Source organism: Salarias fasciatus, chromosome 23 (genome assembly GCF_902148845.1).
Source record: "Salarias fasciatus chromosome 23, fSalaFa1.1, whole genome shotgun sequence".
NCBI lineage: Eukaryota > Metazoa > Chordata > Actinopteri > Blenniiformes > Blenniidae > Salarias > Salarias fasciatus.
In genome coordinates this window covers 37277936-37305176 of record NC_043766.1, presented here as the reverse complement: position 1 = coordinate 37305176, position 27241 = coordinate 37277936, and the positions used below count along the sequence as shown (strand labels likewise).

At 44.5% G+C, this 27241-nt stretch overlaps 3 protein-coding genes across 3 annotated transcripts in view; 1 reads left to right on the top strand and 2 right to left on the bottom strand.

The window, feature by feature from the left end:
• Positions 1 to 27241, bottom strand: part of LOC115382176 (NACHT, LRR and PYD domains-containing protein 3-like) — a 1518151-nt gene that overhangs the window by 62426 nt on the left and 1428484 nt on the right. The gene's annotated exons all lie outside the window — the stretch shown is intronic.
• Positions 1 to 27241, bottom strand: part of LOC115382197 (NLR family CARD domain-containing protein 3-like) — a gene marked incomplete at its 3' end in the record, with an annotated part of 1183065 nt that overhangs the window by 200855 nt on the left and 954969 nt on the right.
• LOC115381315 (mucin-5AC-like) lies at positions 172 to 26076 on the top strand. Its single transcript, XM_030082594.1, has 7 exons — positions 172 to 268; positions 371 to 541; positions 630 to 746; positions 1671 to 2174; positions 2277 to 2447; positions 2536 to 2652; positions 25700 to 26076. Exons 1-7 carry the CDS (start codon positions 244 to 246, stop codon positions 26074 to 26076), a joined length of 1482 nt encoding a protein of 493 aa, XP_029938454.1. The 5' UTR covers positions 172 to 243.

Below are 27241 nucleotides of genomic sequence, written 5' to 3'. Positions count from 1 at the left end.
AATGATGGCACCATATCCACGAGAACAACGGCAGCTGCTCCAACTACAACTCCTCAACCAACCACAACTCCTGCACCAACAACAACTCCTCAACCAACCACAACTCCTGCCCCAACAACAACTCCTCAGCCAACCCCAACTGAAACGCCATTATCAACAACAACCCCTGCTCCTCTCCAGTGTCTGAGCTGCTCAGATGACTCCTGTTCATCGCCAGTCTCAGTGCCCTGCTCCGCCGAGACCATGTGTATAACAGCCACCATTATAGGTAGACTTTTCTTCATCTCTAAAATTCCTCAGTGAAACACATGGACTCAAACTTTCTGTCAGCTTTTCATCAACTGTCACTGACTCTTTTTTCACTCTGTAGATGCTGGAGTTGGACAAGCTGGAATCCAGAGATTCTTCAGAGGCTGCGCAACGTCCTCCGTGTGTCCAACCACAGGAGAGCGGACATTTTCAATGGATTCAGGCTCAGCCAGTGTTCTGGCATCTGCCAGATGTTGTGATACAGATGACTGTAATGTGGAGAATCTTCCTGGTGAGCACAAACAAACTGTCGTGCTGAATTGCAATTCTGAAGTGTCCTGTGACCTTTAATGAAAACTTCTTGTCCTTTAATGTTTCAGCTCCAGATGAACAGACAGACAATGGTGGAACATGTTTCATATGTCTTCCTGGTCAAAGTGAATGTCAGTCAACATCATTCTGTGAAGGAGTGGAGGATCAATGCTTTGAAGGAGATGGTGAGTCTTCAGGGCATCTATTAATATCACCCTATTTCAATTGAATGTGGAATCGGGCCACTTCCCAAACTGCACATCTCCAACACGCTCCACTCTGACTTCAGTTCCTCCATGTGATGAGCAATTGCTTCACCAGATAGTGATCAGTTGATCGACCTGTTAACTAAACGGTGAGCAGGTAATCAATCTAATGAACAGCTGGTAATCACTTGATTCAAAATATCTTGATCATTTTAATCTACAGATAATCAGCTGATCCTTTTAATGGTGATCAGACACAGATCTTCATCAGTTGATCACTTGAGATCTTTATCTGTTAAGCCATCAAATGACCAGCCATTTATCAGTTGATCTAGCAAATGACCAGACGGTGATGACTTGAACAGGCCGATGAACACACGGTGATGGATTGAACCACTCCATGACTAGCGGCTGATCAGTTGATCCATCCGGTGAGCAGATGGTTATCCGTTGATCCATGTGTCGATAGTAAGTTTTCAGTCCATCCCCGTGAAGATTAGAGAAGGAGCAGTTTATCCACTTTACAACCAGCGGTGATCAGTTGATCATTGTGGTAACCAGATAGTGATCAGCTAAAGAGATTGATGAACATAAGCTGGCCAGTTCATCCACCTTATGACCACAAGGTGATCAGTTGATCTACATTATGACCAGAGGATGATCAGTTGATCGACTTGACGACAACACATCAATCAGCATATCTACTTTATGACCAGACGGTGACCAGTTGATTCAACTGATGACCAGATGGTGATAAGGTGACAATGGAATGATCAAACGGTGAACAGTTGTTTCAACTCACCATTCCTAAAAACTACATTTATTTCATGAGATGTTATTGTCCGACAACTTCGGTTCCCTTTGTGACACATTCCAAGCCTTCTGTTTCTTCTTCTTCCACAGAATCAAGTGGTTCTGGGAGTAATCCATCTTTTGGTTGCATATCTCAAACTGTGTGTGACGCTGCTCCAGACCTGGGGGATTTCACACTGCTGGAAAATATTGGACCCTTCACCAGCGGACCAATCTGTTGTCAAGGAGACAACTGTAATGATGGCACCATATCCACGAGAACAACGACAGCTGCTCCAACTACAACTCCTCAACCAACCACAACTCCTGCACCAACAACAACTCCTCAACCAACCACAACTCCTGCACCAACAACAACTCCTCAACCAACCACAACTCCTGCCCCAACAACAACTCCTCAACCAACCACAACTCCTGCCCCAACAACAACTAATGCACCAACAACAACTCCTCAACCAACCCCAACTGAAACTACATTATCAACCACAACCCCTGCTCCTCTCCAGTGTCTGAGCTGCTCAGATGACTCCTGTTCATCGCCAGTCTCAGTGCCCTGCTCCGCCGAGACCATGTGTATAACAGCCACCATTATAGGTAGACTTTTCTTCATCTCTAAAATTCCTCAGTGAAACACATGGACTCAAACTTTCGGTCAGCTTTTCATCAACTGTCACTGACTCTTTTTTCACTCTGTAGATGCTGGAGTTGCACAAGCTGGAATCCAGAGATTCTTCAGAGGCTGCGCAACGTCCTCCGTGTGTCCAACCATAGGAGAGCGGACATTTTCAATGGATTCAGGCTCAGCCAGTGTTCTGGCATCTGCCAGATGTTGTGATACAGATGACTGTAATGTGGAGAATCTTCCTGGTGAGCACAAACAAACTGTCATACTGAATTACAATTCTGAAGTGTCCTGTGACCTTTAATGAAAACTTCTTGTCCTTTAATGTTTCAGCTCCAGATGAACAGACAGACAATGGTGGAACATGTTTCATATGTCTTCCTGGTCAAAGTGAATGTCGGTCAACATCATTCTGTGAAGGAGTGGAGGATCAATGCTTTGAAGGAGATGGTGAGTCTTCAGGGCATCTATTTATATCACCCTATTTCAATTGAATGTGGAATCGGGCCACTTCCAGAACTGCACATCTCCAACACGCTCCACTCTGACTTCAGTTCCTCCATGTGATGAGCAATTGCTTCACCAGATAGTGATCAGTTGATCGACCTGTTAACTAAACGGTGAGCAGGTGATCAATCTAATGACCAGCTGGTAATCACTTGATTCAAAATATCTTGATCATTTTAATCTACAGATAATCAACTGATCCTTTTAATGGTGATCATACACAGATCTTCATCAGTTGATCACTTGAGATCTTTATCTGTTAAGCCATCAAATGATCAGCCATTTATCAGTTGATCTAGCAAATGACCAGACGGTGATCACTTGAACAGGCCGATGAACACACGGTGATGGATTGAACCACTCCATGACTAGCGGCTGATCAGTTGATCCATCCGGTGAGCAGATGGTTATCCGTTGATCCATGTGTCGATAGTAAGTTTTCAGTCCATCCCCGTGAAGATTAGAGAAGGAGCAGTTTATCCACTTTACAACCAGCGGTGATCAGTTGATCATTGTGGTAACCAGATAGTGATCAGCTAAAGAGATTGATGAACATAATCTGGCCAGTTCATCCAACTTATGACCACAAGGTGATCAGTTGATCGACTTGACGACAAGACATCAATCAGCATATCTACTTTATGACCAGACGGTGACCAGTTGATTCAACTGATGAACAGATGGTGATAAGGTGACAATGGAATGATCAAACGGTGAACAGTTGTTTCAACTCACCATTCCTAAAAACTACATTTATTTCATGAGATGTTATTGTCCGACAACTTCGGTTCCCTTTGTGACACATTCCAAGCCTTCTGTTTCTTCTTCTTCCACAGAATCAAGTGGTTCTGGGAGTAATCCATCTTTTGGTTGCATATCTCAAACTGTGTGTGACGCTGCTCCAGACCTGGGGGATTTCACACTGCTGGAAAATATTGGACCCTTCACCAGCGGACCAATCTGTTGTCAAGGAGACAACTGTAATGATGGCACCATATCCACGAGAACAACAACAGCTGCTCCAACTACAACTCCTCAACCAACCACAACTCCTGCACCAACAACAACTCCTCAACCAACCACAACTCCTGCCCCAACAACAACTAATGCACCAACAACAACTCCTCAACCAACCCCAACTGAAACTACATTATCAACCACAACCCCTGCTCCTCTCCAGTGTCTGAGCTGCTCAGATGACTCCTGTTCATCGCCAGTCTCAGTGCCCTGCTCCGCCGAGACCATGTGTATAACAGCCACCATTATAGGTAGACTTTTCTTCATCTCTAAAATTCCTCAGTGAAACACATGGACTCAAACTTTCGGTCAGCTTTTCATCAACTGTCACTGACTCTTTTTTCACTCTGTAGATGCTGGAGTTGCACAAGCTGGAATCCAGAGATTCTTCAGAGGCTGCGCAACGTCCTCCGTGTGTCCAACCATAGGAGAGCGGACATTTTCAATGGATTCAGGCTCAGCCAGTGTTCTGGCATCTGCCAGATGTTGTGATACAGATGACTGTAATGTGGAGAATCTTCCTGGTGAGCACAAACAAACTGTCATACTGAATTGCAATTCTGAAGTGTCCTGTGACCTTTAATGAAAACTTCTTGTCCTTTAATGTTTCAGCTCCAGATGAACAGACAGACAATGGTGGAACATGTTTCATATGTCTTCCTGGTCAAAGTGAATGTCGGTCAACATCATTCTGTGAAGGAGTGGAGGATCAATGCTTTGAAGGAGATGGTGAGTCTTCAGGGCATCTATTTATATCACCCTATTTCAATTAAATGTGGTATCGGGCCACTTCCAGAACTGCACATCTCCAACACGCTCCACTCTGACTTCAGTTCCTCCATGTGATGAGCAATTGCTTCACCAGATAGTGATCAGTTGATCGACCTGTTAACTAAACGGTGAGCAGGTGATCAAACTAATGACCAGCTGGTAATCACTTGATTCAAAATATCTTGATCATTTTAATCTACAGATAATCAACTGATCCTTTTAATGGTGATCATACCCAGATCTTCATCAGTTGATCACTTGAGATCTTTATCTGTTAAGCCATCAAATGATCAGCCATTTATCAGTTGATCTAGCAAATGACCAGACGGTGATCACTTGAACAGGCCGATGAACACACGGTGATGGATTGAACCACTCCATGACTAGCGGCTGATCAGTTGATCCATCCGGTGAGCAGATGGTTATCCGTTGATCCATGTGTCGATAGTAAGTTTTCAGTCCATCCCCGTGAAGATTAGAGAAGGAGCAGTTTATCCACTTTACAACCAGCGGTGATCAGTTGATCATTGTGGTAACCAGATAGTGATCAGCTAAAGAGATTGATGAACATAAGCTGGCCAGTTCATCCACCTTATGACCACAAGGTGATCAGTTGATCTACATTATGACCAGAGGATGATCAGTTGATCAACTTGACGACAACACATCAATCAGCATATCTACTTTATGACCAGACGGTGACCAGTTGATTCAACTGATGACCAGATGGTGATAAGGTGACAATGGAATGATCAAACGGTGAACAGTTGTTTCAACTCACCATTCCTAAAAACTACATTTATTTCATGAGATGTTATTGTCCGACAACTTCGGTTCCCTTTGTGACACATTCCAAGCCTTCTGTTTCTTCTTCTTCCACAGAATCAAGTGGTTCTGGGAGTAATCCATCTTTTGGTTGCATATCTCAAACTGTGTGTGACGCTGCTCCAGACCTGGGGGATTTCACACTGCTGGAAAATATTGGACCCTTCACCAGCGGACCAATCTGTTGTCAAGGAGACAACTGTAATGATGGCACCATATCCACGAGAACAACGACAGCTGCTCCAACTACAACTCCTCAACCAACCACAACTCCTGCACCAACAACAACTCCTCAACCAACCACAACTCCTGCACCAACAACAACTCCTCAACCAACCACAACTCCTGCCCCAACAACAACTCCTCAACCAACCACAACTCCTGCCCCAACAACAACTAATGCACCAACAACAACTCCTCAACCAACCCCAACTGAAACTACATTATCAACCACAACCCCTGCTCCTCTCCAGTGTCTGAGCTGCTCAGATGACTCCTGTTCATCGCCAGTCTCAGTGCCCTGCTCCGCCGAGACCATGTGTATAACAGCCACCATTATAGGTAGACTTTTCTTCATCTCTAAAATTCCTCAGTGAAACACATGGACTCAAACTTTCGGTCAGCTTTTCATCAACTGTCACTGACTCTTTTTTCACTCTGTAGATGCTGGAGTTGCACAAGCTGGAATCCAGAGATTCTTCAGAGGCTGCGCAACGTCCTCCGTGTGTCCAACCATAGGAGAGCGGACATTTTCAATGGATTCAGGCTCAGCCAGTGTTCTGGCATCTGCCAGATGTTGTGATACAGATGACTGTAATGTGGAGAATCTTCCTGGTGAGCACAAACAAACTGTCATACTGAATTGCAATTCTGAAGTGTCCTGTGACCTTTAATGAAAACTTCTTGTCCTTTAATGTTTCAGCTCCAGATGAACAGACAGACAATGGTGGAACATGTTTCATATGTCTTCCTGGTCAAAGTGAATGTCGGTCAACATCATTCTGTGAAGGAGTGGAGGATCAATGCTTTGAAGGAGATGGTGAGTCTTCAGGGCATCTATTTATATCACCCTATTTCAATTGAATGTGGAATCGGGCCACTTCCAGAACTGCACATCTCCAACACGCTCCACTCTGACTTCAGTTCCTCCATGTGATGAGCAATTGCTTCACCAGATAGTGATCAGTTGATCGACCTGTTAACTAAACGGTGAGCAGGTGATCAATCTAATGACCAGCTGGTAATCACTTGATTCAAAATATCTTGATCATTTTAATCTACAGATAATCAACTGATCCTTTTAATGGTGATCATACCCAGATCTTCATCAGTTGATCACTTGAGATCTTTATCTGTTAAGCCATCAAATGATCAGCCATTTATCAGTTGATCTAGCAAATGACCAGACGGTGATCACTTGAACAGGCCGATGAACACACGGTGATGGATTGAACCACTCCATGACTAGCGGCTGATCAGTTGATCCATCCGGTGAGCAGATGGTTATCCGTTGATCCATGTGTCGATAGTAAGTTTTCAGTCCATCCCCGTGAAGATTAGAGAAGGAGCAGTTTATCCACTTTACAACCAGCGGTGATCAGTTGATCATTGTGGTAACCAGATAGTGATCAGCTAAAGAGATTGATGAACATAAGCTGGCCAGTTCATCCAACTTATGACCACAAGGTGATCAGTTGATCGACTTGACGACAAGACATCAATCAGCATATCTACTTTATGACCAGACGGTGACCAGTTGATTCAACTGATGACCAGATTGTGATAAGGTGACAATGGAATGATCAAACGGTGAACAGTTGTTTCAACTCACCATTCCTAAAAACTACATTTATTTCATGAGATGTTATTGTCCGACAACTTCGGTTTCCTTTGTGACACATTCCAAGCCTTCTGTTTCTTCTTCTTCCACAGAATCAAGTGGTTCTGGGAGTAATCCATCTTTTGGTTGCATATCTCAAACTGTGTGTGACGCTGCTCCAGACCTGGGGGATTTCACACTGCTGGAAAATATTGGACCCTTCACCAGCGGACCAATCTGTTGTCAAGGAGACAACTGTAATGATGGCACCATATCCACGAGAACAACGACAGCTGCTCCAACTACAACTCCTCAACCAACCACAACTCCTGCACCAACAACAACTCCTCAACCAACCACAACTCCTGCACCAACAACAACTCCTCAACCAACCACAACTCCTGCCCCAACAACAACTCCTCAACCAACCACAACTCTTGCCCCAACAACAACTCCTGCACCAACAACAACTCCTCAACCAACCCCAACTGAAACTACATTATCAACCACAACCCCTGCTCCTCTCCAGTGTCTGAGCTGCTCAGATGACTCCTGTTCATCGCCAGTCTCAGTGCCCTGCTCCGCCGAGACCATGTGTATAACAGCCACCATTATAGGTAGACTTTTCTTCATCTCTAAAATTCCTCAGTGAAACACATGGACTCAAACTTTCGGTCAGCTTTTCATCAACTGTCACTGACTCTTTTTTCACTCTGTAGATGCTGGAGTTGCACAAGCTGGAATCCAGAGATTCTTCAGAGGCTGCGCAACGTCCTCCGTGTGTCCAACCATAGGAGAGCGGACATTTTCAATGGATTCAGGCTCAGCCAGTGTTCTGGCATCTGCCAGATGTTGTGATACAGATGACTGTAATGTGGAGAATCTTCCTGGTGAGCACAAACTGTCATACTGAATTGCAATTCTGAAGTGTCCTGTGACCTTTAATGAAAACTTCTTGTCCTTTAATGTTTCAGCTCCAGATGAACAGACAGACAATGGTGGAACATGTTTCATATGTTTTCCTGGTCAAAGTGAATGTCGGTCAACATCATTCTGTGAAGGAGTGGAGGATCAATGCTTTGAAGGAGATGGTGAGTCTTCAGGGCATCTATTTATATCACCCTATTTCAATTGAATGTGGAATCGGGCCACTTCCAGAACTGCACATCTCCAACACGCTCCACTCTGACTTCAGTTCCTCCATGTGATGAGCAATTGCTTCACCAGATAGTGATCAGTTGATCGACCTGTTAACTAAACGGTGAGCAGGTGATCAATCTAATGACCGGCTGGTAATCACTTGATTCAAAATATCTTGATCATTTTAATCTACAGATAATCAACTGATCCTTTTAATGGTGATCATACACAGATCTTCATCAGTTGATCACTTGAGATCTTTATCTGTTAAGCCATCAAATGATCAGCCATTTATCAGTTGATCTAGCAAATGACCAGACGGTGATCACTTGAACAGGCCGATGAACACACGGTGATGGATTGAACCACTCCATGACTAGCGGCTGATCAGTTGATCCATCCGGTGAGCAGATGGTTATCCGTTGATCCATGTGTCGATAGTAAGTTTTCAGTCCATCCCCGTGAAGATTAGAGAAGGAGCAGTTTATCCACTTTACAACCAGCGGTGATCAGTTGATCATTGTGGTAACCAGATAGTGATCAGCTAAAGAGATTGATGAACATAAGCTGGCCAGTTCATCCACCTTATGACCACAAGGTGATCAGTTGATCTACCTTATGACCAGAGGATGATCAGTTGATCGACTTGACGACAAGACATCAATCAGCATATCTACTTTATGACCAGACGGTGACCAGTTGATTCAACTGATGACCAGATTGTGATAAGGTGACAATGGAATGATCAAATGGTGAACAGTTGTTTCAACTCACCATTCCTAAAAACTACATTTATTTCATGAGATGTTATTGTCCGACAACTTCGGTTTCCTTTGTGACACATTCCAAGCCTTCTGTTTCTTCTTCTTCCACAGAATCAAGTGGTTCTGGGAGTAATCCATCTTTTGGTTGCATATCTCAAACTGTGTGTGACGCTGCTCCAGACCTGGGGGATTTCACACTGCTGGAAAATATTGGACCCTTCACCAGCGGACCAATCTGTTGTCAAGGAGACAACTGTAATGATGGCACCATATCCACGAGAACAACGACAGCTGCTCCAACTACAACTCCTCAACCAACCACAACTCCTGCACCAACAACAACTCCTCAACCAACCACAACTCCTGCACCAACAACAACTCCTCAACCAACCACAACTCCTGCACCAACAACAACTCCTCAACCAACCACAACTCCTGCCCCAACAACAACTCCTCAACCAACCACAACTCCTGCCCCAACAACAACTAATGCACCAACAACAACTCCTCAACCAACCCCAACTGAAACTACATTATCAACCACAACCCCTGCTCCTCTCCAGTGTCTGAGCTGCTCAGATGACTCCTGTTCATCGCCAGTCTCAGTGCCCTGCTCCGCCGAGACCATGTGTATAACAGCCACCATTATAGGTAGACTTTTCTTCATCTCTAAAATTCCTCAGTGAAACACATGGACTCAGACTTTCTGTCAGCTTTTCATCAACTGTCACTGACTCTTTTTTCACTCTGTAGATGCTGGAGTTGGACAAGCTGGAATCCAGAGATTCTTCAGAGGCTGCGCAACGTCCTCCGTGTGTCCAACCACAGGAGAGCGGACATTTTCAATGGATTCAGGCTCAGCCAGTGTTCTGGCATCTGCCAGATGTTGTGATACAGATGACTGTAATGTGGAGAATCTTCCTGGTGAGCACAAACTGTCATACTGAATTGCAATTCTGAAGTGTCCTGTGACCTTTAATGAAAACTTCTTGTCCTTTAATGTTTCAGCTCCAGATGAACAGACAGACAATGGTGGAACATGTTTCATATGTTTTCCTGGTCAAAGTGAATGTCGGTCAACATCATTCTGTGAAGGAGTGGAGGATCAATGCTTTGAAGGAGATGGTGAGTCTTCAGGGCATCTATTTATATCACCCTATTTCAATTGAATGTGGAATCGGGCCACTTCCAGAACTGCACATCTCCAACACGCTCCACTCTGACTTCAGTTCCTCCATGTGATGAGCAATTGCTTCACCAGATAGTGATCAGTTGATCGACCTGTTAACTAAACGGTGAGCAGGTGATCAATCTAATGACCAGCTGGTAATCACTTGATTCAAAATATCTTGATCATTTTAATCTACAGATAATCAACTGATCCTTTTAATGGTGATCATACACAGATCTTCATCAGTTGATCACTTGAGATCTTTATCTGTTAAGCCATCAAATGATCAGCCATTTATCAGTTGATCTAGCAAATGACCAGACGGTGATCACTTGAACAGGCCGATGAACACACGGTGATGGATTGAACCACTCCATGACTAGCGGCTGATCAGTTGATCCATCCGGTGAGCAGATGGTTATCCGTTGATCCATGTGTCGATAGTAAGTTTTCAGTCCATCCCCGTGAAGATTAGAGAAGGAGCAGTTTATCCACTTTACAACCAGCGGTGATCAGTTGATCATTGTGGTAACCAGATAGTGATCAGCTAAAGAGATTGATGAACATAAGCTGGCCAGTTCATCCACCTTATGACCACAAGGTGATCAGTTGATCTACCTTATGACCAGAGGATGATCAGTTGATCGACTTGACGACAAGACATCAATCAGCATATCTACTTTATGACCAGACGGTGACCAGTTGATTCAACTGATGAACAGATGGTGATAAGGTGACAATGGAATGATCAAACGGTGAACAGTTGTTTCAACTCACCATTCCTAAAAACTACATTTATTTCATGAGATGTTATTGTCCGACAACTTCTGTTCCCTTTGTGACACATTCCAAGCCTTCTGTTTCTTCTTCTTCCACAGAATCAAGTGGTTCTGGGAGTAATCCATCTTTTGGTTGCATATCTCAAACTGTGTGTGACGCTGCTCCAGACCTGGGGGATTTCACACTGCTGGAAAATATTGGACCCTTCACCAGCGGACCAATCTGTTGTCAAGGAGACAACTGTAATGATGGCACCATATCCACGAGAACAACGACAGCTGCTCCAACTACAACTCCTCAACCAACCACAACTCCTGCACCAACAACAACTCCTCAACCAACCACAACTCCTGCACCAACAACAACTCCTCAACCAACCACAACTCCTGCCCCAACAACAACTCCTCAACCAACCACAACTCCTGCCCCAACAACAACTAATGCACCAACAACAACTCCTCAACCAACCCCAACTGAAACTACATTATCAACCACAACCCCTGCTCCTCTCCAGTGTCTGAGCTGCTCAGATGACTCCTGTTCATCGCCAGTCTCAGTGCCCTGCTCCGCCGAGACCATGTGTATAACAGCCACCATTATAGGTAGACTTTTCTTCATCTCTAAAATTCCTCAGTGAAACACATGGACTCAGACTTTCTGTCAGCTTTTCATCAACTGTCACTGACTCTTTTTTCACTCTGTAGATGCTGGAGTTGGACAAGCTGGAATCCAGAGATTCTTCAGAGGCTGCGCAACGTCCTCCGTGTGTCCAACCACAGGAGAGCGGACATTTTCAATGGATTCAGGCTCAGCCAGTGTTCTGGCATCTGCCAGATGTTGTGATACAGATGACTGTAATGTGGAGAATCTTCCTGGTGAGCACAAACTGTCATACTGAATTGCAATTCTGAAGTGTCCTGTGACCTTTAATGAAAACTTCTTGTCCTTTAATGTTTCAGCTCCAGATGAACAGACAGACAATGGTGGAACATGTTTCATATGTTTTCCTGGTCAAAGTGAATGTCGGTCAACATCATTCTGTGAAGGAGTGGAGGATCAATGCTTTGAAGGAGATGGTGAGTCTTCAGGGCATCTATTTATATCACCCTATTTCAATTGAATGTGGAATCGGGCCACTTCCAGAACTGCACATCTCCAACACGCTCCACTCTGACTTCAGTTCCTCCATGTGATGAGCAATTGCTTCACCAGATAGTGATCAGTTGATCGACCTGTTAACTAAACGGTGAGCAGGTGATCAATCTAATGACCAGCTGGTAATCACTTGATTCAAAATATCTTGATCATTTTAATCTACAGATAATCAACTGATCCTTTTAATGGTGATCATACACAGATCTTCATCAGTTGATCACTTGAGATCTTTATCTGTTAAGCCATCAAATGATCAGCCATTTATCAGTTGATCTAGCAAATGACCAGACGGTGATCACTTGAACAGGCCGATGAACACACGGTGATGGATTGAACCACTCCATGACTAGCGGCTGATCAGTTGATCCATCCGGTGAGCAGATGGTTATCCGTTGATCCATGTGTCGATAGTAAGTTTTCAGTCCATCCCCGTGAAGATTAGAGAAGGAGCAGTTTATCCACTTTACAACCAGCGGTGATCAGTTGATCATTGTGGTAACCAGATAGTGATCAGCTAAAGAGATTGATGAACATAAGCTGGCCAGTTCATCCACCTTATGACCACAAGGTGATCAGTTGATCTACCTTATGACCAGAGGATGATCAGTTGATCGACTTGACGACAAGACATCAATTAGCATATCTACTTTATGACCAGACGGTGACCAGTTGATTCAACTGATGACCAGATTGTGATAAGGTGACAATGGAATGATCAAACGGTGAACAGTTGTTTCAACTCACCATTCCTAAAAACTACATTTATTTCATGAGATGTTATTGTCCGACAACTTCGGTTTCCTTTGTGACACATTCCAAGCCTTCTGTTTCTTCTTCTTCCACAGAATCAAGTGGTTCTGGGAGTAATCCATCTTTTGGTTGCATATCTCAAACTGTGTGTGACGCTGCTCCAGACCTGGGGGATTTCACACTGCTGGAAAATATTGGACCCTTCACCAGCGGACCAATCTGTTGTCAAGGAGACAACTGTAATGATGGCACCATATCCACGAGAACAACGACAGCTGCTCCAACTACAACTCCTCAACCAACCACAACTCCTGCACCAACAACAACTCCTCAACCAACCACAACTCCTGCACCAACAACAACTCCTCAACCAACCACAACTCCTGCCCCAACAACAACTCCTCAACCAACCACAACTCTTGCCCCAACAACAACTCCTGCACCAACAACAACTCCTCAACCAACCCCAACTGAAACTACATTATCAACCACAACCCCTGCTCCTCTCCAGTGTCTGAGCTGCTCAGATGACTCCTGTTCATCGCCAGTCTCAGTGCCCTGCTCCGCCGAGACCATGTGTATAACAGCCACCATTATAGGTAGACTTTTCTTCATCTCTAAAATTCCTCAGTGAAACACATGGACTCAAACTTTCGGTCAGCTTTTCATCAACTGTCACTGACTCTTTTTTCACTCTGTAGATGCTGGAGTTGCACAAGCTGGAATCCAGAGATTCTTCAGAGGCTGCGCAACGTCCTCCGTGTGTCCAACCATAGGAGAGCGGACATTTTCAATGGATTCAGGCTCAGCCAGTGTTCTGGCATCTGCCAGATGTTGTGATACAGATGACTGTAATGTGGAGAATCTTCCTGGTGAGCACAAACTGTCATACTGAATTGCAATTCTGAAGTGTCCTGTGACCTTTAATGAAAACTTCTTGTCCTTTAATGTTTCAGCTCCAGATGAACAGACAGACAATGGTGGAACATGTTTCATATGTTTTCCTGGTCAAAGTGAATGTCGGTCAACATCATTCTGTGAAGGAGTGGAGGATCAATGCTTTGAAGGAGATGGTGAGTCTTCAGGGCATCTATTTATATCACCCTATTTCAATTGAATGTGGAATCGGGCCACTTCCAGAACTGCACATCTCCAACACGCTCCACTCTGACTTCAGTTCCTCCATGTGATGAGCAATTGCTTCACCAGATAGTGATCAGTTGATCGACCTGTTAACTAAACGGTGAGCAGGTGATCAATCTAATGACCGGCTGGTAATCACTTGATTCAAAATATCTTGATCATTTTAATCTACAGATAATCAACTGATCCTTTTAATGGTGATCATACACAGATCTTCATCAGTTGATCACTTGAGATCTTTATCTGTTAAGCCATCAAATGATCAGCCATTTATCAGTTGATCTAGCAAATGACCAGACGGTGATCACTTGAACAGGCCGATGAACACACGGTGATGGATTGAACCACTCCATGACTAGCGGCTGATCAGTTGATCCATCCGGTGAGCAGATGGTTATCCGTTGATCCATGTGTCGATAGTAAGTTTTCAGTCCATCCCCGTGAAGATTAGAGAAGGAGCAGTTTATCCACTTTACAACCAGCGGTGATCAGTTGATCATTGTGGTAACCAGATAGTGATCAGCTAAAGAGATTGATGAACATAAGCTGGCCAGTTCATCCACCTTATGACCACAAGGTGATCAGTTGATCTACCTTATGACCAGAGGATGATCAGTTGATCGACTTGACGACAAGACATCAATCAGCATATCTACTTTATGACCAGACGGTGACCAGTTGATTCAACTGATGACCAGATTGTGATAAGGTGACAATGGAATGATCAAATGGTGAACAGTTGTTTCAACTCACCATTCCTAAAAACTACATTTATTTCATGAGATGTTATTGTCCGACAACTTCGGTTTCCTTTGTGACACATTCCAAGCCTTCTGTTTCTTCTTCTTCCACAGAATCAAGTGGTTCTGGGAGTAATCCATCTTTTGGTTGCATATCTCAAACTGTGTGTGACGCTGCTCCAGACCTGGGGGATTTCACACTGCTGGAAAATATTGGACCCTTCACCAGCGGACCAATCTGTTGTCAAGGAGACAACTGTAATGATGGCACCATATCCACGAGAACAACGACAGCTGCTCCAACTACAACTCCTCAACCAACCACAACTCCTGCACCAACAACAACTCCTCAACCAACCACAACTCCTGCACCAACAACAACTCCTCAACCAACCACAACTCCTGCCCCAACAACAACTCCTCAACCAACCACAACTCCTGCCCCAACAACAACTAATGCACCAACAACAACTCCTCAACCAACCCCAACTGAAACTACATTATCAACCACAACCCCTGCTCCTCTCCAGTGTCTGAGCTGCTCAGATGACTCCTGTTCATCGCCAGTCTCAGTGCCCTGCTCCGCCGAGACCATGTGTATAACAGCCACCATTATAGGTAGACTTTTCTTCATCTCTAAAATTCCTCAGTGAAACACATGGACTCAGACTTTCTGTCAGCTTTTCATCAACTGTCACTGACTCTTTTTTCACTCTGTAGATGCTGGAGTTGGACAAGCTGGAATCCAGAGATTCTTCAGAGGCTGCGCAACGTCCTCCGTGTGTCCAACCACAGGAGAGCGGACATTTTCAATGGATTCAGGCTCAGCCAGTGTTCTGGCATCTGCCAGATGTTGTGATACAGATGACTGTAATGTGGAGAATCTTCCTGGTGAGCACAAACTGTCATACTGAATTGCAATTCTGAAGTGTCCTGTGACCTTTAATGAAAACTTCTTGTCCTTTAATGTTTCAGCTCCAGATGAACAGACAGACAATGGTGGAACATGTTTCATATGTTTTCCTGGTCAAAGTGAATGTCGGTCAACATCATTCTGTGAAGGAGTGGAGGATCAATGCTTTGAAGGAGATGGTGAGTCTTCAGGGCATCTATTTATATCACCCTATTTCAATTGAATGTGGAATCGGGCCACTTCCAGAACTGCACATCTCCAACACGCTCCACTCTGACTTCAGTTCCTCCATGTGATGAGCAATTGCTTCACCAGATAGTGATCAGTTGATCGACCTGTTAACTAAACGGTGAGCAGGTGATCAATCTAATGACCAGCTGGTAATCACTTGATTCAAAATATCTTGATCATTTTAATCTACAGATAATCAACTGATCCTTTTAATGGTGATCATACACAGATCTTCATCAGTTGATCACTTGAGATCTTTATCTGTTAAGCCATCAAATGATCAGCCATTTATCAGTTGATCTAGCAAATGACCAGACGGTGATCACTTGAACAGGCCGATGAACACACGGTGATGGATTGAACCACTCCATGACTAGCGGCTGATCAGTTGATCCATCCGGTGAGCAGATGGTTATCCGTTGATCCATGTGTCGATAGTAAGTTTTCAGTCCATCCCCGTGAAGATTAGAGAAGGAGCAGTTTATCCACTTTACAACCAGCGGTGATCAGTTGATCATTGTGGTAACCAGATAGTGATCAGCTAAAGAGATTGATGAACATAAGCTGGCCAGTTCATCCACCTTATGACCACAAGGTGATCAGTTGATCTACCTTATGACCAGAGGATGATCAGTTGATCGACTTGACGACAAGACATCAATCAGCATATCTACTTTATGACCAGACGGTGACCAGTTGATTCAACTGATGAACAGATGGTGATAAGGTGACAATGGAATGATCAAACGGTGAACAGTTGTTTCAACTCACCATTCCTAAAAACTACATTTATTTCATGAGATGTTATTGTCCGACAACTTCTGTTCCCTTTGTGACACATTCCAAGCCTTCTGTTTCTTCTTCTTCCACAGAATCAAGTGGTTCTGGGAGTAATCCATCTTTTGGTTGCATATCTCAAACTGTGTGTGACGCTGCTCCAGACCTGGGGGATTTCACACTGCTGGAAAATATTGGACCCTTCACCAGCGGACCAATCTGTTGTCAAGGAGACAACTGTAATGATGGCACCATATCCACGAGAACAACGACAGCTGCTCCAACTACAACTCCTCAACCAACCACAACTCCTGCACCAACAACAACTCCTCAACCAACCACAACTCCTGCACCAACAACAACTCCTCAACCAACCACAACTCCTGCCCCAACAACAACTCCTCAACCAACCACAACTCCTGCCCCAACAACAACTAATGCACCAACAACAACTCCTCAACCAACCCCAACTGAAACTACATTATCAACCACAACCCCTGCTCCTCTCCAGTGTCTGAGCTGCTCAGATGACTCCTGTTCATCGCCAGTCTCAGTGCCCTGCTCCGCCGAGACCATGTGTATAACAGCCACCATTATAGGTAGACTTTTCTTCATCTCTAAAATTCCTCAGTGAAACACATGGACTCAGACTTTCTGTCAGCTTTTCATCAACTGTCACTGACTCTTTTTTCACTCTGTAGATGCTGGAGTTGGACAAGCTGGAATCCAGAGATTCTTCAGAGGCTGCGCAACGTCCTCCGTGTGTCCAACCACAGGAGAGCGGACATTTTCAATGGATTCAGGCTCAGCCAGTGTTCTGGCATCTGCCAGATGTTGTGATACAGATGACTGTAATGTGGAGAATCTTCCTGGTGAGCACAAACTGTCATACTGAATTGCAATTCTGAAGTGTCCTGTGACCTTTAATGAAAACTTCTTGTCCTTTAATGTTTCAGCTCCAGATGAACAGACAGACAATGGTGGAACATGTTTCATATGTTTTCCTGGTCAAAGTGAATGTCGGTCAACATCATTCTGTGAAGGAGTGGAGGATCAATGCTTTGAAGGAGATGGTGAGTCTTCAGGGCATCTATTTATATCACCCTATTTCAATTGAATGTGGAATCGGGCCACTTCCAGAACTGCACATCTCCAACACGCTCCACTCTGACTTCAGTTCCTCCATGTGATGAGCAATTGCTTCACCAGATAGTGATCAGTTGATCGACCTGTTAACTAAACGGTGAGCAGGTGATCAATCTAATGACCAGCTGGTAATCACTTGATTCAAAATATCTTGATCATTTTAATCTACAGATAATCAACTGATCCTTTTAATGGTGATCATACACAGATCTTCATCAGTTGATCACTTGAGATCTTTATCTGTTAAGCCATCAAATGATCAGCCATTTATCAGTTGATCTAGCAAATGACCAGACGGTGATCACTTGAACAGGCCGATGAACACACGGTGATGGATTGAACCACTCCATGACTAGCGGCTGATCAGTTGATCCATCCGGTGAGCAGATGGTTATCCGTTGATCCATGTGTCGATAGTAAGTTTTCAGTCCATCCCCGTGAAGATTAGAGAAGGAGCAGTTTATCCACTTTACAACCAGCGGTGATCAGTTGATCATTGTGGTAACCAGATAGTGATCAGCTAAAGAGATTGATGAACATAAGCTGGCCAGTTCATCCACCTTATGACCACAAGGTGATCAGTTGATCTACCTTATGACCAGAGGATGATCAGTTGATCGACTTGACGACAAGACATCAATCAGCATATCTACTTTATGACCAGACGGTGACCAGTTGATTCAACTGATGAACAGATGGTGATAAGGTGACAATGGAATGATCAAATGGTGAACAGTTGTTTCAACTCACCATTCCTAAAAACTACATTTATTTCATGAGATGTTATTGTCCGACAACTTCTGTTCCCTTTGTGACACATTCCAAGCCTTCTGTTTCTTCTTCTTCCACAGAATCAAGTGGTTCTGGGAGTAATCCATCTTTTGGTTGCATATCTCAAACTGTGTGTGACGCTGCTCCAGACCTGGGGGATTTCACACTGCTGGAAAATATTGGACCCTTCACCAGCGGACCAATCTGTTGTCAAGGAGACAACTGTAATGATGGCACCATATCCACGAGAACAACGACAGCTGCTCCAACTACAACTCCTCAACCAACCACAACTCCTGCACCAACAACAACTCCTCAACCAACCACAACTCCTGCACCAACAACAACTCCTCAACCAACCACAACTCCTGCACCAACAACAACTCCTCAACCAACCACAACTCCTGCACCAACAACAACTCCTCAACCAACCACAACTCCTGCCCCAACAACAACTCCTCAACCAACCACAACTCCTGCCCCAACAACAACTCCTCAACCAACCACAACTCCTGCACCAACAACAACTCCTCAACCAACCACAACTCCTGCCCCAACAACAACTCCTGCACCAACAACAACTCCTCAACCAACCCCAACTGAAACTACATTATCAACCACAACCCCTGCTCCTCTCCAGTGTCTGAGCTGCTCAGATGACTCCTGTTCATCGCCAGTCTCAGTGCCCTGCTCCGCCGAGACCATGTGTATAACAGCCACCATTATAGGTAGACTTTTCTTCATCTCTAAAATTCCTCAGTGAAACACATGGACTCAGACTTTCTGTCAGCTTTTCATCAACTGTCACTGACTCTTTTTTCACTCTGTAGATGCTGGAGTTGGACAAGCTGGAATCCAGAGATTCTTCAGAGGCTGCGCAACGTCCTCCGTGTGTCCAACCACAGGAGAGCGGACATTTTCAATGGATTCAGGCTCAGCCAGTGTTCTGGCATCTGCCAGATGTTGTGATACAGATGACTGTAATGTGGAGAATCTTCCTGGTGAGCACAAACTGTCATACTGAATTGCAATTCTGAAGTGTCCTGTGACCTTTAATGAAAACTTCTTGTCCTTTAATGTTTCAGCTCCAGATGAACAGACAGACAATGGTGGAACATGTTTCATATGTCTTCCTGGTCAAAGTGAATGTCAGTCAACATCATTCTGTGAAGGAGTGGAGGATCAATGCTTTGAAGGAGATGGTGAGTCTTCAGGGCATCTATTTATATCACCCTATTTCAACTGAATGTGGAATCGGGCCACTTCCAGAACTGCACATCTCCAACACGCTCCACTCTGACTTCAGTTCCTCCATGTGATGAGCAATTGCTTCACCAGATAGTGATCAGTTGATCGACCTGTTAACTAAACGGTGAGCAGGTGATCAATCTAATGACCAGCTGGTAATCACTTGATTCAAAATATCTTGATCATTTTAATCTACAGATAATCAACTGATCCTTTTAATGGTGATCATACACAGATCTTCATCAGTTGATCACTTGAGATCTTTATCTGTTAAGCCATCAAATGATCAGCCATTTATCAGTTGATCTAGCAAATGACCAGACGGTGATCACTTGAACAGGCCGATGAACACACGGTGATGGATTGAACCACTCCATGACTAGCGGCTGATCAGTTGATCCATCCGGTGAGCAGATGGTTATCCGTTGATCCATGTGTCGATAGTAAGTTTTCAGTCCATCCCCGTGAAGATTAGAGAAGGAGCAGTTTATCCACTTTACAACCAGCGGTGATCAGTTGATCATTGTGGTAACCACATAGTGATCAGCTAAAGAGATTGATGAACATAAGCTGGCCAGTTCATCCACCTTATGACCACAAGGTGATCAGTTGATCTACCTTATGACCAGAGGATGATCAGTTGATCGACTTGACGACAAGACATCAATCAGCATATCTACTTTATGACCAGACGGTGACCAGTTGATTCAACTGATGAACAGATGGTGATAAGGTGACAATGGAATGATCAAACGGTGAACAGTTGTTTCAACTCACCATTCCTAAAAACTACATTTATTTCATGAGATGTTATTGTCCGACAACTTCTGTTCCCTTTGTGACACATTCCAAGCCTTCTGTTTCTTCTTCTTCCACAGAATCAAGTGGTTCTGGGAGTAATCCATCTTTTGGTTGCATATCTCAAACTGTGTGTGACGCTGCTCCAGACCTGGGGGATTTCACACTGCTGGAAAATATTGGACCCTTCACCAGCGGACCAATCTGTTGTCAAGGAGACAACTGTAATGATGGCACCATATCCACGAGAACAACGACAGCTGCTCCAACTACAACTCCTCAACCAACCACAACTCCTGCACCAACAACAACTCCTCAACCAACCACAACTCCTGCACCAACAACAACTCCTCAACCAACCACAACTCCTGCACCAACAACAACTCCTCAACCAACCACAACTCCTGCACCAACAACAACTCCTCAACCAACCACAACTCCTGCACCAACAACAACTCCTCAACCAACCACAACTCCTGCCCCAACAACAACTCCTCAACCAACCACAACTCCTGCACCAACAACAACTCCTCAACCAACCACAACTCCTGCCCCAACAACAACTCCTGCACCAACAACAACTCCTCAACCAACCCCAACTGAAACTACATTATCAACCACAACCCCTGCTCCTCTCCAGTGTCTGAGCTGCTCAGATGACTCCTGTTCATCGCCAGTCTCAGTGCCCTGCTCCGCCGAGACCATGTGTATAACAGCCACCATTATAGGTAGACTTTTCTTCATCTCTAAAATTCCTCAGTGAAACACATGGACTCAAACTTTCGGTCAGCTTTTCATCAACTGTCACTGACTCTTTTTTCACTCTGTAGATGCTGGAGTTGCACAAGCTGGAATCCAGAGATTCTTCAGAGGCTGCGCAACGTCCTCCGTGTGTCCAACCATAGGAGAGCGGACATTTTCAATGGATTCAGGCTCAGCCAGTGTTCTGGCATCTGCCAGATGTTGTGATACAGATGACTGTAATGTGGAGAATCTTCCTGGTGAGCACAAACTGTCATACTGAATTGCAATTCTGAAGTGTCCTGTGACCTTTAATGAAAACTTCTTGTCCTTTAATGTTTCAGCTCCAGATGAACAGACAGACAATGGTGGAACATGTTTCATATGTTTTCCTGGTCAAAGTGAATGTCGGTCAACATCATTCTGTGAAGGAGTGGAGGATCAATGCTTTGAAGGAGATGGTGAGTCTTCAGGGCATCTATTTATATCACCCTATTTCAATTGAATGTGGAATCGGGCCACTTCCAGAACTGCACATCTCCAACACGCTCCACTCTGACTTCAGTTCCTCCATGTGATGAGCAATTGCTTCACCAGATAGTGATCAGTTGATCGACCTGTTAACTAAACGGTGAGCAGGTGATCTAACTAATGACCAGCTGGTAATCACTTGATTCAAAATATCTTGATCATTTTAATCTACAGATAATCAGCTGATCCTTTTCATGGTGATCATACACAGATCTTCATCAGTTGATCACTTGAGATCTTTATCTGTTAAGCCATCAAATGACCAGCCATTTATCAGTTGATCTAGCAAATGACCAGACGGTGATCACTTGAACAGGCCGATGAACACACGGTGATTGATTGAACCACTCCATGATTAGCGGCTGATCAGTTGATCCATCCGGTGAGCAGATGGTTATCCGTTGATCCATGTGTCGATAGTAAGTTTTCAGTCCATCCCCGTGAAGATTAGAGAAGGAGCAGTTTATCCACTTTACAACCAGCGGTGATCAGTTGATCATTGTGGTAACCAGATAGTGATCAGCTAAAGAGATTGATGAACATAAGCTGGCCAGTTCATCCACCTTATGACCACAAGGTGATCAGTTGATCTACATTATGACCAGAGGATGATCAGTTGATCGACTTGACGACAAGACATCAATCAGCATATCTACTTTATGACCAGACGGTGACCAGTTGATTCAACTGATGAACAGATGGTGATAAGGTGACAATGGAATGATCAATCGGTGAACAGTTGTTTCAACTCACCATTCCTAAAAACTACATTTATTTCATGAGATGTTATTGTCCGACAACTTCTGTTCCCTTTGTGACACATTCCAAGCCTTCTGTTTCTTCTTCTTCCACAGAATCAAGTGGTTCTGGGAGTAATCCATCTTTTGGTTGCATATCTCAAACTGTGTGTGACGCTGCTCCAGACCTGGGGGATTTCACACTGCTGGAAAATGTTGGACCCTTCACCAGCGGACCAATCTGTTGTCAAGGAGACAATTGTAATGATGGCACCATATCCACGAGAACAACGACAGCTGCTCCAACTACAACTCCTCAACCAACCACAACTCCTGCACCAACAACAACTCCTCAACCAACCACAACTCCTGCACCAACAACAACTCCTCAACCAACCACAACTCCTGCCCCAACAACTCCTCAACCAACCACAACTCCTGCCCCAACAACAACTCCTGCCCCAACAACAACTCCTGCACCAACAACAACTCCTCAACCAACCACAACTCCTGCACCAACAACAACTCCTCAACCAACCACAACTCCTGCACCAACAACAACTCCTGAACCAACAACAACAACTCCTGAACCAACAACTACAACAACTCCTGAATCAACAACAAGAACTCCTCAAACAACCACAACAACTGGCCCATCCACCACCACGACCTCTGGCCCAACCACAATCACAATAACCACAACGACTGCCCCATCCATGATGACGCTCATCTCAGCCACGCCCACCGAAAGTGGTCCCAATTCACCCACTGAAACGACCTCTTCACCTACAACATTAACCACCCAAAACACAACCACTGCTGATGCCCGCAGTATCAAAGTTGATATAACTCATGTGTTGCTTGGACTTGTTGTCTTTGCCTTCTTCTAGAAGCTCCAAAAATGTCTTTTTGGGGATTCAAATCCCAAATGGTTTTGTATCTGACAATATAACCAGCAGGTTACAGAAAGAGAACTGTAGTTTCTTTTCGTCTTACTGTGAAATGAAGTCATTCTGTCAGTTCATTTTCATAATCTTAAATATATGTACAGATATAAACACATTTTATAGTCATATATTCCTGAAGATCAACCACTTTATTTTAAAATGTGTAGGCTAGCTAAAATAGCATTCTAACTGATGCAGCAGGCTAACTGATTTAGAAGGTCATTTATTGTCTGGAGTATTGTTTGAAGTGTGAGTCAAACAGACTGTATTCATAAATATGATTAATATATAATGGAAATATATTCTACATTTGAAAGAATGAACTGATGACGTGTTTTGGTATTTTATGGTGTTGACAGCTGTTATGGTTAAAATAAACTTCCTTTGTTGTCAGATGTTCATTGTTCTCATTCGTCCTGAGTGAAAACATTTTAAATAAATAACAGTTAAAGCAAAAGAGGCATTAATGATACAATTCATGGCCCAGAAAGATTGGAATAGTGGGAGAATTCATTGAATAATAGTGAATGAGTCCCTACCTAATACTAGAATCAGGGTCTCAATCCCGATCCACTATGAGAACCAGAGTCTGAATCCCTACCCCCTTCTAGAACCAGGGTCAGAGTCATTATCCCCAAAAAGAGCTAGGGTCTGATCCCTACAACATACTAGAACTATGGTCTGAATCCTTACCACCTAAATGAACCATGGTCTGAATCCCTACAAACTACCAGAACCAGGATCTGAATCCCTACCCACTGCTAGAACCAGAGTTTCAATCTCTACCCCTGGGTAGAACAAGGGTTTGATTATCTACACCCTACTAGCACCAGGATTTGAATCCCTACCCCCCTACTAGAACTAGGGTATGAGTCCCTACCCCCAACTAGAACTTGAGGAACAGTAGAAAGTATTGTTACAAAAATGAATATGTTTAAATGCAGCCAATAACCCTTTTCAAACCAAATACTGGGGATAATCCAATAATGTGTGGCCATGTAAACACCCGCAAAAATCCGAAAAAGCTCATATTCGAGATTTTAAAAACCCGACAAAGACTGCTGGGTAACTCCTTTTCAAACCCGAAAGTTCTGCCATGTCAACACATGTCGGGTAATGGGACATTGTATTTGGTTCTGCGCATGCTCCATCCGCAATAATAACAATAATAACAATAATAATAAATTTTATTTATAACGCACTTTACACTTGATTACAAGTCTCAGAGTGCTACAGACAAAAGAATAAGATAAAATACAGTACATCAGTCAACAAGAAAAAAAAAAAAAAAGATAAAAGATCACTGCCTGGCAGTAGGCTTTTCTAAAAAGATGGGTTTTGAGGTCTTTCTTAAAGTCTGCCACTGTCTGTAGGGCCCTGAGGTGGTCTGGAAGAGCGTTCCACAGACGGGGAGCAGCAGCCTCAAAGGCTCGGTCCCCCATGGTCTTGAGCCGTGTCCTGGGCGGGACCAGACGGTGCTGTTGGCCTGACCGGGTCCTGGTGGAGGTGTGTGGTGCGAGCAGGTCTGTGAGATAAGTGGGGGCATCACCGTGGAGACAGTGGTGGGTGTGCAGGAGGATTTTGTATTCAATACGGAGGTGAATGGGAAGCCAGTGGAGGGTGTGAAGGATGGGGGTGATGTGCTTGTATTTCCGCACCCTCATCAGGACCCTGGCAGCGCTGTTCTGAACATACTGGAGCTTTTGGAGGCTCCTGCCAGGGATCCCGATGAGGAGGCGTCACAGTGGTCCAGCCTGGAGGAGACAAAGGTATGGACAAGTCTCTCTGCAGCAGGGAGAGAAAGTGAAGAACGGAGTTTAGAGATGTTACAGAGGTGGAAGAAGGATGTTTTGCAAATGTGGTTGACATGATTGTCAAAGGAGAGGTGGGGGTCAAATCTGACCCCGATGTTTGTTACAGAGGGAGAGAGAGAAATGCTATGACCGAAAAGAGAAATGGAAATGATGGGAGAAGAGTGAAGTTGATGAGGGGTACTGGTTTGAATGGCTTCAGTTTTTGAGCCATTTAGCTGCAGGAAGTTTTGACTCATCCATGGCCCCATCTCATCCAGGCAGGAGCTGAGGCGGGTGACAGCGGAGGAGGGGGAGGCAGAAGGGGAGACCTTGAGGTAGAGCTGTGCGTCGTCAGCATAGCAATAGAAGTTAATTCCATGCTTGCTGGCGACACATCCGAGGGAAAGCATGTAGATGGTGAAGAGGATGGGGCCGAGCACCAAGCCCTGGGGGACCCCACAGGTGACAGTGTGGGGGCGGGACTTAGCGTCCCCCAGGACCACGTGCTCAGTCCTTTCCATGAGGTAGGAATGAAACCAGTGAAGGGCTGTGTCGGAGAGGCCAATATGGTGCTGGAGGCGGTGCAGGAGAATTTGGTGGTCGATGGTATCGAACGCAGCAGAGAGGTCGAGGAGAATAAGGAGGGATGTGGAACCTGAGTCAGAGGCCATGAGGAGATCATTGGTCACTCTGATGAGAGCTGTCTCAGTGCTGTGGGAGGGGCGGAACCAGATTGGAATTTTTCGTATAAACTGTTGGTTTTGAGATGGTCGTGCAGTTGATGTGACACTACTCTTTCAAGAATTTTGGAGAGGAATGGAAGGTTTGACATGGGACGGTAACTAGCGAGCAGTTCCGGGTCGAGAGTGGGTTGTTTTAGGAGTTTTTTTATGAGAGCTGTTTTAAGGGAGGTTAGGATGGTTCCAGAAGCAAGAGAGAGATTAATGATTTTGGTTATGAAGGGGCTGATGAGTTTGGAGTGGCTTTTTAAAAGAAGGGAGGGCAGGGGATCTAAGGAGCAAGTGGATGGTTTTGAGGAATGGATGATTTTCTCGACCTCATGCTGCGTCATGAGAAAAAAGTGAGAGAGTTTTTTGCTGGGTGTGGTTGGGGCGAATGGGGAGGGGCTGGATGTAAATGACAGTGTGGAACGGAGATTGTGAATTTTTGAGGTTGCAGTTTGTTACTGTTGGGGAGTGGTGAGAAGGAATCTGTGGTTTCAGAAGGTGTTGAATGGTGGAGAAAAGTTTTTTGGAATTTGCTGGGTTATTGTGTATGATTGTGGAATAGTGTCCTGACCTTGCAGTGGACAGAGCTTTGGCGTAAGCTCTTTGGTGTTCCCGGTAGGCCAACTTATGCACCGTCAGACCAGATGTTATGTAGGCCCGCTCCAAGACATGGCCAGATCTTTTCATGGCCCTCAGTTGGTCGTTAAACCAGGGTGCTGAGCGGGCAAAGGTGACAGTCCGGGTTTTTATTGGTGCGTGTGAGTCCAGGATTGAGCTTAAGCTGTTGTTGTAATAGTCCACAAGATTGGCAACTGTAGGTTCATGGGGGACGGAAAGAAGTGCAATATCCTGTTTAAATGAGGTGTAGTCAATGTTCTTGATACTCCGGAAGGTTATTTCTCGTTTGTCCTTGGTGAAGTGAGAGGAGATGGGAACCTTGATTGTTATTGCCTGATGATCAGAGATACCAATGTCGTAGATATGGAGATCAGTTAATGGAACTGAGTCCGTGATTACCAAGTCCAGAATGTGGCCCTTATTGTGTGTAGGTTGAGACAGTCCAGTACTTGTTTGAATTCTGAAGCTTGTCGGCAAG

Bases quoted from the DNA above. Each gene is read 5' to 3' on its own strand.
- LOC115381315 (XM_030082594.1), top strand. From the start codon at position 244: ATGTGTATAACAGCCACCATTATAG. The intron at 269-370 runs GTAGACTTTTCT...TTCACTCTGTAG, and splicing joins TATAACAGCCACCATTATAG to ATGCTGGAGTTGGACAAGCT. The intron at 2,175-2,276 runs GTAGACTTTTCT...TTCACTCTGTAG, and splicing joins TATAACAGCCACCATTATAG to ATGCTGGAGTTGCACAAGCT.